This window comes from Crinia signifera, chromosome 3, assembly GCF_055691185.1.
Source record: "Crinia signifera chromosome 3, ASM5569118v1, whole genome shotgun sequence".
Classification (NCBI taxonomy): Eukaryota; Metazoa; Chordata; class Amphibia; order Anura; family Myobatrachidae; genus Crinia; species Crinia signifera.
The window spans coordinates 258,351,889-258,368,972 of record NC_139219.1 but is presented as its reverse complement, the minus strand read 5'-3'; the positions used below and the strand labels follow the sequence as shown (position 1 = coordinate 258,368,972).

At 39.9% G+C, this 17,084-nt stretch overlaps 1 protein-coding gene across 19 annotated transcripts in view; it reads left to right on the top strand.

The window, feature by feature from the left end:
• The window catches only part of MBNL1 (muscleblind like splicing regulator 1), a 153,292-nt gene that overhangs the window by 22,984 nt on the left and 113,224 nt on the right, over positions 1 to 17,084 (top strand). For 16 of the 19 annotated variants that reach the window (XM_083177927.1, XM_083177932.1, XM_083177931.1 and 13 more), the window contains exon 2: positions 5,572 to 6,491. The exons of 1 other annotated variant lie outside the window; for it this stretch is intronic. In XM_083177927.1, coding sequence (XP_083034053.1) covers positions 6,318 to 6,491 — 174 coding nt within the window. In that variant the 5' untranslated portion in view covers positions 5,572 to 6,317. Of the gene's footprint in view, positions 1 to 4,990; positions 5,488 to 5,571; positions 6,492 to 17,084 lie in introns of those variants that run through there. 2 more of the 19 variants (XM_083177915.1, XM_083177916.1) reach the window with 2 other exon arrangements.

Below are 17,084 nucleotides of genomic sequence, written 5' to 3'. Positions count from 1 at the left end.
TTTGTTCTGTTGATTGGCCTCTAAGGTCAGTGACGGTAATTAACCTCATAGAGGTGAGGAGTAGTTAGCCTTTTATATATGTATGTGTATATTAATAGATAGATTAGATAGATAGATAGATAAGGTGCTATATGTTTTAGGTTATTTGTCTCATACAGCTAGATTTACATCATTATAATAGTTGAGGATTAAGTGAGTATTCTGTCTTGTTAATCAAACACAGATTTGAAAGGGATGGTAATTGTGTTCCCACGTGAACCCAAGGGATTCGGCATGAAAAGCCGGCGGTCGGGATCCCGGCATTCAAAATCCCAACGCCAGAATCCCGAACGCCGAAATCCCGACAAGGGGGGGGGGACGTGGATCGCCCCCCCTTGCGGGCTTGCTGCGCTCGACACGCAGCGGGCCCGGTGCCTCGCTACGCTCGGCACACTAATTTATTCTCCCTCCGAGGGTGTCGTGGACACCCACGGGGGGAGAAAGTGTCGGGATTTCGGCGTTCGGGATTCCGGCGTCGGGATTTTGAACGCCGGGATCCCAACCACCGGGATTTAAACTGCATCCCGAACCCAAGAAGAAAAGAGTTTCCTATGTTGATTACATTCAATGGTGACCCTAGCCGGTGCGTACAAGTAGTTCATTCCTCCAGCGAATATAAATACATGTGCTCCTCAAACCCATTCTGTATAGCAAAAGGTGATTATTAAATGGAAACAGTAAATCAACCTATTGATTCATTATTGGAGCACATTATTGCATTTTAGTCTTTTTTGTGCCCATTTTAATTGGGCATGCAGACTTTTTGCCAACATGAATAAAAGTTCAATATTAATTAATTTATTTATTCATTCACAGTTTCTTATATAGCGCAGCATATTCCGTTGCGCTTTACAATTGGAAACAACAGTGATTAAACAAACTAGGTAGAAACAAACCGACATAGAGGTAGGAGGGCCCTGCTCGCAAGCTTACAATCTATAGTCAACATGAGATTTTCCCAATTTATTTCACTTTTCAAAGCTTTTTCATACTTCACGTGGATAACATTCGGGAATGGTAATGTGTGGCAAGTGAAGTTGTAGAGGAGTGAGGCACCTGACCCAATCCATGTGCTCAAATGTACAAATTCACACACAAAAGAGTGACAAAACCATGTTGACCTTTTGGAGTCAACATAGACACTGTCGCCCCAATTACCCATAACCTTTAACAGCTAGGGGTCGATGTACAGTAGTAGTATCACCATACAGTAAGCCACTCTCTATACCTGGATATGTCTTCCCAGTGATATGATAGGGTCCCTGTGGACCCCTCTCCCCATCCAAAATATCTTACCCACTTATATATATTTGTAAAGATAACGCTATAGAGCAAAAGACTCTGGCACACAGGTATCTTTATGAATATACAGTATAGCCAGAAAGATGGCATCAATTAGGAGGACCTTTAACAGGGTCACCACATAGACCAGTGGTTCCCAAACTTTTTGGAATCACGGCACCCTAGAGCATCAAAATATTTTCAAGGCACCCCTAGGCCAAATGCTTCTTATCGAGAAATTCTGAAGAAAAAAAAATTACATTAAGTGCATTGTGATTATATGTCAGTTATCTGGTGAGGGACAGGATTTGCTTCTGTTTGTCCACATATATTATGATTGGCAGCCACCAGCACTGGTTTTTCCTGGTACATTGACCATAAATATTTATGAATTGATCTTGGTCTACCAACCCAAGGCACCCCTGCAAGTGTCCTGAGGCACCCCAGGGTGCCTAGGCACACAGTTTGGGAACCACTGACATAGACACATAAATTCTTTATTTCAGATTTTTTTCCAAAATATAATAAGGTGTCCAAACATATATAGGACCAAAGAACACACATTGCAAAACGTAAAACATAGATCAACATTTTTCACATATTGTGTAATCACAAATATCGCCTTGAAAAGCAGGAATCAAGAATCAATAAAGTGAAAAAGAAAGAAAAAGAGAAAAGAGGAGGAGCGACAAAGATGGGGAAAAGAAGGGTGGGGGATGAACGGACTGGGTTGATTCCCCCCAAAATAAAATATATTCATTTGAGGAGCTTTTTAGCTGGGGCTACAGAAATCCAGGGCAGATATCAGATGTATATAAGTCAATCTATGGCTTCAAGTTGAGCAGAGTGAAATATACTTTTGCGAAGTTTTAAATTCAAGCCAATGATTCATCCTGGTGAATATCGTCATCAACCTTTTTGAATACAAATGTTAAGAGTTAAAAATAAAAAGGCTCTGTTTCGGTAGTTGAAAATGCCCCCCTAACCCCCTTCCCCCCACATATGGATATGATTAGCTGAAATATCTTGTTATAGCAGATGGTTTACTGGCATTAACTGCCACAGCATAGAGAACAGCTACATGCAATGCATGGTGTCACTGGTGATACACAGTAGTGTCGCCGGAACACTGCTAAATGGTTTTGTTTGTGTCAGTGAACAATTTCAAGGGCACTTTTTTAACAATAAGGAACGTTGCAGAAAAAGTACTCAGGACACTTATAACTTTCTCATACTACCATTAGCATCCCCTAGCAGCTTGCATAATTTTTTATTATGTAGACATAGAGCACTTACAATGATACTTGAATGATATCACCTAAAAGATAAGATGCTAATAGTGTTGGATATTTAGCACATAACTATTTGAATACTAGACAAGACATTTCTAGTCTAAAGGTGCCCACACACGCACCGTTCCCGGCGTGCGTTGTGGGCTTAACTAGCACACATAGCATCGCATCGTATGCCTTGTGCATACGATGTGCATGCGATGCGATGCTATGCTAGAAAAAGCTAGTACAAAAAGTATGTGCAGCACATACTTTTTGTACTGTACGATGAGGTGCCTCGGGAGCGCGCACCCCATCGTACAGCATCGCACAGCCGGGATCGGTGCGTGTGTGGGCACCATAAGGCTCCTTTCACACTGCACCTCAGACCTGGGATATTACTAAGCTGCTGCCATAACTGTGTGAAAGCACCAAACCTTATAACCCGAGTTGAGCAACTCGGCAATTCAAGCCAGGTTATAAGAAGGGTTAAACCGGGTCGCCCATTAATATAAATATGCCAGACCCGGTACCGCAATCCAAGGTCTGACCCGTGTTTGCAATGTGAAAGGGGAATTTTAGAGCAGTATGCATGAATTTGGTGTACAGTATCAGCATTCGGCCAGTTAATACCTAAGATAATATAATTGGAAGCTACATTGTTACAAAGAAGTCAATTGAATTTCAACCCCCAAACTACCCATAACAGCGGTTTCCAAACTGTGTGCTGCAGCTTGCTGGAGTGCCGCAGCACTGTCACAGGGGTGCCTTGGATGATGGCCCTAACGAATCAGCCTGCTGGCAGCTTCATGTAATTTTTTTTATTGAGTGGAAGGCGCCGGAGTTGGTTTGCGGGAGAGAGTCTGCCTGCGCCGGGAGGAAGGGGGGATTTGCCGGCGTGATGAACTTCGATGGCCAGTTAGCCTGTGTGGGTGAATGTGCTCGGATGAGTCAGCCAGCGTCAGGGGCAGGGAGTTTGTTTAACAAGAGACCGGAATTAGCAGGGGGGCTGGAGAAAGCATGCTGCAGCTATATGCTGCGGGGTCCTGATGGCTCAAGGAGGTCCTGGCAGCTGTGAGGAGCAGAATAGCGCTGCGCTGGCTGGCAATTGCTATTTGTTGAGTGAGTAGTAGTATGTGAGGTGCTGAATAGTTAAACAGAGGTGTGTGTTTGTGAATGGGGGGGCATGCTACAATAGAAGTGATGTGTACAATGCTATAGGGAGGAGAGGGTCAGGCTGGAAAGCGCGGGGGGGGATATTGTATCGCACTCGCCATACTAAAAGTATGGTTATGCAATTTACGGTAGACATAGAGCTGGGGTGCCGCTGGGGAAGTCAGGAGCTATACAAAATATATATTATTTTTTTGGGGGGGGGGGGAGGGGGGATTTATGTATGTTATTTTTCCAAAAAAGTTAATACATTTTTACCCTACTACTTTTTTTGTTTTTACGGTGCCTTGAAGAAATCATGGAGACCCAAAGGGTGCCTTCAACTGAAAAAAAGTTTAGGAACCACTGACCTATAATGATTAAGAAAAATCTGCGATCTTAGGAATTTAAATACTTTTACCATAATATACAGTATGATTATTTTTTTTGTCAGTTGCCATTTATTCACCTGTGTGTGACACATGTTTGTGTGTTCATGTCATAGGTGATTGCAGTATTTATGTGAAGAGCTGTCTTTTACACATCTACCGCGTACTTCTTGTCTGTGTTGTGCAGTCTGTCTCAATGAATTGCAAAATAAAAAAAGAAAGATGTGTCATCAAATTAGGGCGGATGCTACCACGTGTTTGATATTCTGGCAAGGTGTCACCATTTTGTGGTGAAGCAATGGAAAAATGCTAAAAGTAAAATGCCATTTTAAAACTAGAAGCCCAGAGGTGTGAAGATAATGGCTTGCATATGACAAGACCAGTGCCTGCATGTTGTTAATATATAGAGCTACTTTCTGGCAGTGGAACACCGCGCTACAGTTTATTGTGTTTCTCGAATCAAAAAACCCATTGAGGACTGAACAGCAGTGATGCCTGGGACTGGGGAGAATCACATGTAGCCAGCCCTCTGTTTAACATGTTAGCTACATTTCTTCTTGTGGTTTGAAGCTATTTTGGTTTTCTCTTAGGGAAAATAAATGTCAGGATAGATGACTTTTGTTCTTATTCACACTATTTTGCAATACCGGACAAAGTGCCTACTTTGTGAGCAGCATGGCTCTACAGCACGGGCTAATGCAGGTTTGTGTGCATAGGCACTGTACGCTTATAGTTTTGTAGGAAGTAAATGTGATAGGTCAGAAGAATGTACCATTTATAAACACCCCTCCTTTCCATCTATACTCGTGTGTGTGTGTGTGAGATGTAGCAGACTGAATGCAGACTGTATACAAGGCAGAGCAGGCTGCGTAGGAGAAGAGCCAGCCTGGAAGTGATCTGCAGTTTTAAGGCTTGCCTTTTCGTCTAGTGATTTTCCAAGCGCTTCTGCTTCTCCCTGTTTCTTTTCCCCCTACTGAGGGAAGGGAGGGCTGCTATATTGAAAAATAACATGGTTCAGCCCACTAACTGCATGCTGCATGTCGGGTAAATTCAAAACTCACATGCAAATGCTAGAGCAGAAGAATTATTTACATCTGATGGATATATTCTTTGCTTATTGCATAGTAATGAGCTTCTGACAGGCGCGACCTTTCATAAGACAACCCACATTATTGGATTCCTGCCCAGAATATTGCTGCAACATTATCTGTGATTGGTTATCTTCTTATCATGCATTGCTTCACAAGGGAAACAGCCCCTTTTTTTTAATAAATCTACGATGGCTGTCTGCAATATGCTACTCTGTAAGTATTTTGCATGGGGAGATACAGGCAAGCTTAGATTCTGCGCTGCAGGTACTTGGGAAAGGGGAGTAAAGTGTGCAGTAGAAAGTAAAATGCTGCTTGGTTAACATTATAACGTGTTTGTTTTCTCTACAGGTTGGTACTAAGAAGTGCCTTTCCTGACGTCTCTGCTGCTTGGACCCGCTTGTAGAGCAGTCTCTGCTTTTGCCTTGCTTGCTGCCAGCTACACTGCAACGAGAGCCCATCTACCCTTCTCATCTAGACAGCCCCCCTAATCCTGTTCTTAATCAAGAGAAATTCTTGTGCTTAAGGCAGTTTTATACTCTTATATAGTAGAGGAAAAAAAACATTTTGCTGCAAAACTAAGCTGCTAAAGAATCAAGGAGAGACAGACAGAGGGAGAGTGAGTTAAATCCCCATTACTGTTCTATAGTGCTGCATCTATATATGCCAAACTAATCAATACCCATCGCACCGCAGAACCCAGTTGAATTGCCCGTTCAGCTGCGTGGAGATTACCTTTCAGAAAACTTTACTGAGAGCAGCTTGGAAGGTTTGTGCCAGCACAGGGGCTGCCACGTTTTCATGCTTGCATTTTGGGCTGAATATCAGAACTCCAAATGGGTTACTGAGAGTACAGAGAAGTTCCAGGCCACTGTTTAAATTCGCCAAATGATTTTAACATTGCAGGACACATAATCTGTTATTCCTAAGGTTGTCGGCGAAGAGCGAGAGTGGGACATCTGTATGCAGACACAGACCGCAGAGTTTTACAGTTTAAAAAAACCACACGACAAAAAGACAAAAACAAAAAGGACAGTTGGAGTTTGGCTTTATTTCTCTACTTCTGAGACGTTTTTAACTACCTGTAAGTTTTAAGTATGGCTGTTAGTATGGCACAGATTCGGGACACAAAATGGCTTACAGTGGAGGTGTGTCGGGAGTTTCAAAGGGGGACATGCTCACGGCCAGACACAGAATGTAAATTTGCACACCCATCGAAAAGCTGCCAAGTTGAAAATGGACACGTAATCGCCTGCTTTGATTCACTGAAAGTGAGTAAACATACTATTCCATTATTTCGGATAGGTATTAAGGAAAAACAAATCTGATAAATGCATGCAGCCCATTCATATGCGGCTGCGTGTCATTTCTGCAGAGATCTAATGATTCAAGAAAAGCATAAAGATCATTTTACATGATTGTTAGCGAGATATAATAGAGAACTAATAACTATTGTAATACTTTTAGTATTATAGTTTTTCATTACATTAATATTTTTATGAGTATGACATTAATTGTTTCTGTGTGTGCAATAACGTATTCCTTTTCCTTTCAGTTTACTGATTATGCAAGTGCTTGACCATTATGGTGTACAGTTAATTTGTCATTTTCGCCTTTTAGCTGTATTTTAGCTGTGGGTTTTAAGCATTTTTTAAAATCGGTTATGAATACAGACTGTTGACAGAATGCTTTACGCTTTATGATGTATCATTGCTTTATAAGGAACTGGGAGAAATAAATGTTAGGAAAAGATATTTATTGCTTCCAATATACTGCATGGTATTCATATTATGGTATCCATCAAAGCTTGGCAAGAGGTAAAATTGTGAGAAATAACTCACCAACCAATAGCTCCTGTCATTTTTCAAACACAGACTTTAAAATGTAAATTAGAAATCGATTGGTTAGTAGCCCCCTAAATATTCGGAAAACAGAGCAATAAGTTTTAAATTCTGCTGTGCCGAACAACATATATCTTATACACTTATATAATAAAATAATTACACATATTTATATATACTTACACACGTACAAATCTAAAATATAATCATATATATATATATATATATATATATATATATATATATATACATATATGTACAAATATATACTGAAATAATTTATATATATTTGTGGTCTTTTAGTCATGTAAATGTAATTGTATTGCGATCAACCAAATCATCTAGTTATGAAACTGAGGTTCACTCATCCTCCTTGGAAGCTTCATGGCTTTATTTCACTTAGCCAAGTTTTTCAAGTGCACCACGATGAACAGATATTCAGAAACAGAACACTGTGAGGAAGAAGAAGTGGGCAAAAAATGAGGCACCTGCATAAGGCCACCACATTTTGCAGGCAAAAAAGTGTACAAGTTATATTTATACGGTATATATTCTTGCCAGGTGTAATAATAATAATAATAATATTAATAATAATGTGGCAGTGTTAGTCCTTTAGAGTATAAATTACACCTTTTAGAAGGGACTAAATGTTAAATGCAGACTTTGAATAAGTTCTCTGCTTTCAGCAATGCCCAAGGTGTGCTGTGCGTTGTATGCATTTAGTAATTATGGTAGTCATGCCACTAAGGGGTGTGCCTAGGCAGTCTACTGCCTGAGGCAGCAACTGAATTGGCGCTCTTTTAATTATTTATACAAAACATTATAATTATGGGGTTTCTGCAGTTAAAGAGATAAATATTGTAATTGTTGTGTAGATTGAATTTAGCGACTCTATTAACTTCCATTCTCACAATTAAGATTATTTGATGTCATGTTGTGTCCATCTAATGCATTGACGTATCTAGTTCCTTGTGAATGGTTAGGTTAAATAGTGGTCCATCCCACAAAATGGCCGACTCAATTCAAAAGTCGGCCATCAAACTTTGTAAATATGTATCCTGATTGTGGTCCGCTGCCTCATAGAAAGTAGATCACATCAGTTATGTTTTACATTAGTTGCATTTTTATTTTTACAGGTATGTTTTAGCCCATATTGTATTATGCTTTGTTCTGTAGTTAGTGCAGGACATGTTTTTGAAACTATTTTTTTTAAAAGTTCTGAAAAGCTAATCACAAGCATGGACATTGAGAAGAGTCTAAGCCCAATCCAACACACACTGTGTACATGCAAATATATGCTACTTGTGTTTGTATACAAACTATTTTTACCTTAAATACATGAACATATGGCTGTGTGAGCACTTGCAGCACTTCCTTGCATTTACAGAAAATAGATAACTCACTGCTTTTATTTGCTTCACATATGGCAGCCTTTCCCACAGAGCAAATATATCCAGTATAAACCCCCCCCCCCCAAAAAAAAAAAACGTAATTATCTAAGCTCCCTGGTAGTTTCTTCTTTAAGCGAGTACTGAGGGTTAAGGGGCCACAGGTGAACATTATACACATTGTAGTCCCGACATCAGTTTTATTATGAAGACACAACCATTTCTAGCACTGCACATACACAGTCCACAAATCTCTCAGGGCAGTGAGATTTGTAGACTGTGTTGTATTTATTATGTGCCAAAATGTACATATGAGAAAAAATCGTAGTTTGGGGGAAGGCAGTGTGCAAATCAGCCCAGTGAAATTCCTGAGCTTGCCCTTGCTCTTGAGAAATAACTCACAATCATATGGCTAACCTCTGTAAAGTAGATCCTCATGGGAAACTTAGTTGAGCATCAGCTGATATGCCGGACAGTGCACAACTTCCATCGCTATTAAATCCGTAATACAGTAGAGTTACCAGGCTAAGTTAAGGTACAGAAAGAGACAGTACTGTATTTTGCATCATCTGTGTCTAGTATACTGAAAATTCCCCCTACAAGCCTTGATAGGTCTGATAAACTTCTCACTTTTGTCAAACATAAAGTAAGAAACTCATAAGAAAGCACTAGCTGCCATATATATACCAACTGTATCACAACAATACAATCTTAGGACTCTCGATTTTTTTGTGGCAAGTACATAGTTTAAAATCATAATGTTATGGTTAATAGTATACAAATCAGGGTCCACTCTGGTGGTAACTGTACAGTGCAGAGCCCATTGTGATGGTAACTGTACAGTGCAGAGCCCTTGGTGGTGACTGATGTGTAACTGATCATGGGCGGGATTCTCTAATAACCCCGGCAGCACATCGCCGGCACTCGCAGTGTTAATAATCGCATATGCAGTAACATATGCGATTATTAACGCAAAATGGCCGGCGATGTGCTGCGAGTCCCCCCTCCCTGAACCCTTATCCGCTGTGTGGGTGCTCCGCTTCTTCCTCCCTGCACCCGGAAGCGGTGCAGGGAGGAGGAGATCACAGGTCCGAGCAGCACAGCAGGAGGTTGCCTGAGGTAGGGTGAGGGAGGGCAGCACGGATTGGCGGTGCAGCGTAGGACACGAAGGGAAGCCCATAGGCTTCCATGGGGTTATGCCATCTAGAACTGGTGTAACACCCCGTAGCGAAGCCCCGGCGGTGGGGCTTTGCTGCATATGAAAATTCGGTAAAAACCCTGAAAACTGGGTTTTTACTGCATTTTTAGTTTGGAGAATCCCGCCCCATGTCTGGTAAGTACATGCTTGCATTTACAAGTCTAGACAATAATGAAATATAAGAATTATTAAGAGTAGTTTTCTAGACACACGGAAGGTGGTTGAAGTAGTGTTGGTGTGAGGAGAAAGCCAAACCTTAAAGAGAGATAAAATGGAGAAGATGGCCAAAGCAACCAATCAGCTTGAAACTGTAATTTATCTAGTACATGCTTTGTACTGACAGTCTGCAGCCAATTGGTTGCTTTGGATACCAATACCACATTGGGAAATATCAGTTTTCAGAACTGCAAACCACTTCATGCCTTTGTTAAGGGCTGACATAGATGAATGACAGATATATATATACAAGAGGGTGGACATACCCTTTAATAGTTCAAGCAGATGTCTGATCTGTTGACATATTGCTTCATTACAATTTTATTTTATGTCTTTTCCAGTATGGCAGAACTTCAAATTCATGGGCACTCAATGTCCCTTCATGCATTGAAGACAACATTTGAAATACCAATACACACTGACCAGATGTATATCTTCTATATATAACTAATATACACATTCAGGAAAGCATAGAGTATTGGTTGTCATGTCTGTTTTTAGGAGGATAAAGTTAGTCCCATTCTGTACTATATTTAGAACAGGAGAAAGAAGACTGCAGTATTTTCAGGAGACCCCATGAAATGGCTCTACCTTCAGCTGTGCTTTCCACGTTTTGGCTAATGTCCCGGGAGCCTTATACTAAGAAGTGCAGGGTTTCTACTGCTGGATGACAGTAAAGGGCAACCATTTAAAATAGTCAGTACAGTATTTATGAGTACAGTCTATGTACATCTATCAAATCACAGAGCTTTACAGAACCAGTTGAGACAACTCCTTCTCACAGTGGAAGATTAATTGTGTACTTACTGTAAATGTCTCCGTAAAATAAACTTGACAAAAATATGTCTTTTTTATTTAAAAAAAAATAATTTACAAATACAAAGTGATTTTTTTATTTTTTTTTTGGTAGCTTTCCAACTTTATAGCTCCAGCTAGCTCAGCTCCAGCCTTATTGTGCTCAGTGGGCCAGATTCAGAGGCAATGTTGATGTTAGAGGGGGTCCAGTTATTATTTTTGGGGGATAACGGGGAGTGGTAACTCAGAGCAGGCGTGTTGTGACGATTTTAGCAGCATGTCACAGCTTGTGGCTGCGGTCTACATTGTTACAGAGGCCCAACTGCGCAACCATAGGGTAACTGAGAAGGTCAATGTTTGATCCATTTGCGTCATTTGGTTGCGTCTTTGTATGCAAACACTGGTCCTCAGATGCTACCAGTGGACATCGACATTTGCATATTTCCATGCAGCTGCTGTGTACAAATTTGCAACGGCATTTGCGTTACATCTCTGAATCTGACCTTGATGCATTTGCTGCCAATTTACAAATATTTTTTGTACAAATATTTTTTGTATCTATACATAGCCTACAGAAAGACAGGGACATGTTGCCCTCAATAGGGATGGCCATCATTGCCTTTGCCATTGATGGTTGCCATTGATGGCAAAAGTGCATAACTATTCAATGGATGACCATCGATGTTTTTACATATCGATGGTCATCCATTTTCTTTGATTGATTGATCCTTGAGCCAATCAAAATACAGGGGCGGGGCTTCGCAGGTGCCGGGCGGCGGGGCTATGCTCCGTGTCCCGGCACCGTGGGAAAAAAAGCAAAAACAAAACTATTTGTTTAAGCTTGACATTGATGGTGGGAAACCATCTGGTTCTTCCCCATCGATGGAAAAATATTGGACATCGGCCATAAACCATTGATGATTTCTTATCATCGATGGTCAATGGCCATCCCTAGCTCTCAACTGATTATAATAATAATAATAATCATCCTCTTATAATTGTGGTTTTTATATGAATTGACATTGGGGTTAAATTTTCCTTTGTTTTTACCGCTTTTAATTAACTATAATGTAATATATAATATTCCAATATAAGGTATATGTTACATGGGTTTCAAACACAGATGCTAATGAAAATGAGATACAGTACAAATCCCATGTCTGGCTTTAGCCCTGTAAACTGATGTTAGAAACATTCTGTAATGTCATGTTATATTAAGGTCAGTATTATCCTGAAATAACATTACATCAGAGTAATGTCGCTGAGCTCAGCCATGCTGGTCTCTTTACATATACCATACATATTAACTCATTGGCAAATGCTTACAACATTCCCAAGAGGTTACTCTATTTTCACTCTGTTGCACACATTATGTAGAGGTTACAGTAAATTTCTCAATGCAATTCAAGGCAATGCCACCAATCACATTCTGTGTATCATTTTCTAGGATGCAATAGAGAAATGATAGAGATAATCTAATTGGTTGCTATGTGCAACATCAGCTCTTTTTATTCTTAGACACTTTAGTAAATTGACCCCATAGTGCTTGTTTGCCTGAATGACTGAAATATATAGGTCTCTATAGCTTATTAAATGTATTATGTTAAAGTTTTATATACCACAGCAACCTTAAAGTACATTGTCCTGGGAGTTTATTTATTATGGAGGCCTGACATCTTGAATGCCTACTATGTACAAACTGTCCAGGTGATCATTGATGGTGTGCACTGGCACTATATGGAACTATGCCCCATACTGCAAGTAAACATTTGCAATACATGCAGATTACTTATTAGCGTTTAGACAAATGAAGAAGATACAGCGCTGGGGTTTGACTGAAACAACTTATATAAGCGTTAAATAAACATTTATTTAATAATAACAATCGCATGTATAAAAATGATATAGAGAATTCTCTAGATAATGGAAAAATTTATATACATTGAATGTATGAAGGAAATGAATAATAAGTAATAAAAAGTCAATGAAAAATCAATAAGAAATAAATAAAAAAATGTTCCAGCTTAGCAAATAGGCTCCATTAGGATGGTCAGCAATAATTCCATGATGCAATAAATGTATAGTTACCGGACATGGAAGTTTTGAATATTGTGGTCTCCTTTAGACTGGAGTTATGATGGATAAGTCCCGGAAGAATGCCCAGTATGGATCCCGAATGGACTCAGAGGCTGTAATGGGAGAAATGTGTCAACCCTCTGTTGATTTAATTTGAAGCAACGTAGGTGCATTTGGAGAGCAGTTTTATGGTCTATGGATACCTGGCTTGGTGGCTGCTGGTGTACTGAGGGTATAGGGTCCAAAGTAGGAGAATAGTAACTGGTCCAGATGAATGGTCTGGTAGGTAGGAGTTAAAATCTGGAACAGTGGTGGCTCTGGCTCAATGCGTTTCAGCGTGTTCCCATGCCTTCATCAGGCGTGTTAATATATGGGATATTACAAAGGTATCATATAGAGCAAAGATGATTAAAGAGGCAGCATAACATAGAGAAAGAAGAGTATACAACCTAGCTTGACTTGTGTGGATGTTACTCACCGCCCAGCGGACTGTAGGCAGCCTGGAGTAGATACAGTAAGCCTCCTGTATTGCTACAACTGGCAGGTCTTCATCGGATAGTGTCCAATGGACTGACGTATGATGCCGGAAGCTAGGCCACAAATCTGGGAATGAGAGGAGCTGGTCCAGCAGGTCACCATAAGGTAAGGGGGTGGGACAATGCTACTGGTGCAGAGGAGGAAGGGATGTCTCTATATTGTGCGCACATTGTCAGGACCAAATGAGGTCTGGAAGTGTGTATCCACTCTAAACACCGGTTAGGCCATACACCACCCAAACATACTAGAACTGGTCCGTAGTAAATGAATCAGTTTTTTTTAGGCAATCATGATTTATGAGGATCTTGTTATAAATGGTATATGTTATAATTGCATTTTATTTGTTTAATTGTATTTTATTATCTATTCAAAAAGTATTTACTGTTCTGGAAGCAAACATGTTTTATTTTATCTAGATTGTGGTTACAATGTTATAGACTACATATCTAAACATCACATCTGTAATTAACCCATGGAAGAGTAGACCAGCTCACTGTATTACTTCATATTGTCTACAGCTTCGGTTCTTCATGTGGCTTTAATTGTCACGATTATTTACTTCTGTATTCAACATGTCCTAATGGTGTTTTTAAACTTCTCTAACTTGGATTAGGAATGAAATGCTTGTGAATCATCAACAGACACTTGTTTCTCCCTTTAAGGCTTTTCCAGTGTACTGAGGGTCGATTCATGGCTTTGGACTGTGAAGCCGGAGTCAGGTTGCAAACCATACCCTATAAATGCATGATGGAAAAAAATGAAGTGACAGCAGAAACCCAGGCAGAATAAAGTCTTCATTCACATTTGATTTTCAGATTTATAGTGGGGATCAGCTTTCTCAGCAGACCCACAACAGTGCATATTATAAGTAAATGAAGTCGGTAGCTCACTTGCCCAAGTTAAAGTTTTTAACACATCAAATGTGAACAAAATGAAACGACAACAGCATACATATTGTGCACTTAAGCCCTTATTCAGATCTGATCGCAGTACAAATTTGTTCTCGAAATGGGCAAAACCATGGGCACTGCAGGTGGGGCAGATGTAACATGTATAGAGAGAGTTAGATTTGTGTGAGTTATTTTGTTTCTGTGCAGGGTAAATACTGGCTGCATTATTTTTACACCACAATTTAGATTTCAGTTTCAACACACTTCACCCAAATTTAACTCTCTGCACATGTTACATCTGCCCCACCTGCAGTGCACATGGTTTTGCCCATTTTGAGAACAAATTTGTACTGCGATCAGATCTGAATAAGGGCCTTAGCCTAGTTAGAGCTCTATTTATTTATAAAACCTACAACCAGTGGTGTCTATAATTGTGCATCATTAGGTATGGTTGTGATGTGTATTGGGATACTGCTGGTATTCATCATTACGCCTGGCTGCGATGTGTATTGGGTTGCTGCTGGAATTCATCAATTATCCAATGACATGCATGGTGTTCTCCTGGGCTCTGCCCCGCTTTAAGATGACGGTGGGAGGTTTTAGAGAAATGTACATGTACGACTTCTGTTAAAACCGGTGGGGATCCAGCAAGATGGAGTTACTTAGAAACACCTTTCAGTGCTTCAAAAATTGCCGGATTCCCCCAGTAATTTACCTGATTTCATAAATAAAAGTAGATAGGTTAAAGTCAGAGAAATGTGTCAACCCTCTGTTGATTTGATGTGAAGCAACGTAGGCACATTTTTCCATTGTCTTTGCTGCTTGAGAAAAAGCTTTAAATTTCACATTACTATAGGAAATAGTTGTTGCTTTTCTCTGTACATATTTTACTGTATTCTGCCATGTAATTGCTTTCTGATGGTTCTGTATGACCTTGGTATGTGATTGATAGGTAGTCAATGTCTATGTATGCATCCAAAGGTTGACACCATATGGTCAACTTGGACAAGATTAACATAGGCAAAAGGCCAACATCTACTTTGAATGTAGTGCTAGAAGTATCACTTTTAAAGTTTTTTTTTTTTTTAAATCAACAAATATTATGCCCTGCAACAATTTTGCTATTTGTCCATACTAAAAGTGCTGCAGGGCATGCTGGGATGAGTAGTTCATCAACAGCTGGAGTGCCAAGGTGGTCCATCAGTGCCATAGAAGAGCAGGTTTGCCAGTCCATGGTAAATTGTTAGCTTGGGCATTCATGAGTAACAAACTGTACATGGCATGTTTGTTTCCCAACTAATTGTTGTCAAATATATATATTTGACACTTAGAATGGATACCCTCACAGATAAATATATGGTCATTTGCCTGTATATATGCTAGACAGGACAGCTTTCATATTGGACCAAATTGATCAAATTAGATATTTTTTGAGACCTTAAGGCCCCCATACACTATGCGATTTTGGACCGAATCCACGCGATTTCAGCCTTAAGAAATGTTATTACATTAAGCTATATTAAACGCTGTGTATGTTTGAGAGGAATAATACACGACATATGACACTAGTCATGGGCTTATACAGTGCTAAATAAACCCACAATGCTCTCTGTCACCCCTGTGCAGAGAGCCAAGTCAGACTGGCCAGTGACATTCCTGTGGTTGCCCTTGCTTTCAGCTGTTGTTGAAACTTTCAATATTGGTCCCCACTTATCCAATAGGCCGTAAAGAAGATTTACTATACCGTCAGCTGACGTACTGGCCATTGCACACCTCATATTATTTCAGCCAGAATACACTGCTCAGCTTCCATTGCTCACACTAATTTACTAACTGAATAAGCCAAGTCATATCTATGTGTTCTAATTTCTATGATTTGAATCATTTGGGAAATTACTGTGAACATTGGAGAATAGCACCATTTCTCCAGGTGAAATAGGTCACACTGAAAGGCATGTATTACAGTGTCTATAATGAATTCATGGGAGTTATCGGTAGTGAGAGGCTCCTGTCTACAGAATTGAAGCATCATTGCTCAGTCCGGTCTTTCACTGCTGCAAATTGTAACTCAATGCAGATAGTGAATGTCATCTTTAATGGTGACATTGTAGATTTTGCCTTAGTCATGAATCTCCTCTTAGAGCTCACATTTCTGTTGGCTGATAGGTACTAGATATGCCTCTTCTTTGCTGACTAAATAGAGGGCACAAAAATTAGGTCATAGATAAATCAATGCATTTAGCTATATTTAGCTTATCTCGTATCACTGTATTTCACAGACACACTGTAGTCTAAAAATGAATTATTGCTATGAAACTTCATAGGAAATGTTTATTTCACTATAGAATAAAATGTGTAATTGATGATGCAGTAAAACATGATAACAAGTTAATTGGTCCGAGGATAAATCATTGTAATAAAGTAATGCACAAGACAACCTACCTCACTGAAGTTTACACATGTTCACAACAAATGGTGGCAAGTTGATTGCATGGGCAGGCGTGTAGGTAAAATGCGTTGACCGAGAAAAAATATTTTAGATAAGTTTCACACACGGGATGTTACAGTAGATCAGTTATGTGCAGATATGGTGGGGATGGGGGGAGGATTAAATTGCAGTTCACTCCCATATCTCCTGTCTAAAGTAAACAGGAGCTATTCAATCGTTTTGTGAGCCCATCACTTTTCGCCGTTTTCTGATCACATCTTCCAGAGATGCTAGAAGAAATCCATCTTTATTACTGGGCGCTCGTCCGCTCTGCGTGCCTTAACTTCATACAGGAAAAAAGTGCTTTACATGAACATATGGGTGCATTTGGGAGCAAGAAAAAGGGAATGTAGCTCTTGTGACCAGCACAGGTGGGGCATTCAAGATGGGAGTTATGGGAATAAGAATCCCTTATTAGGGGCCTGTTTGAATTTT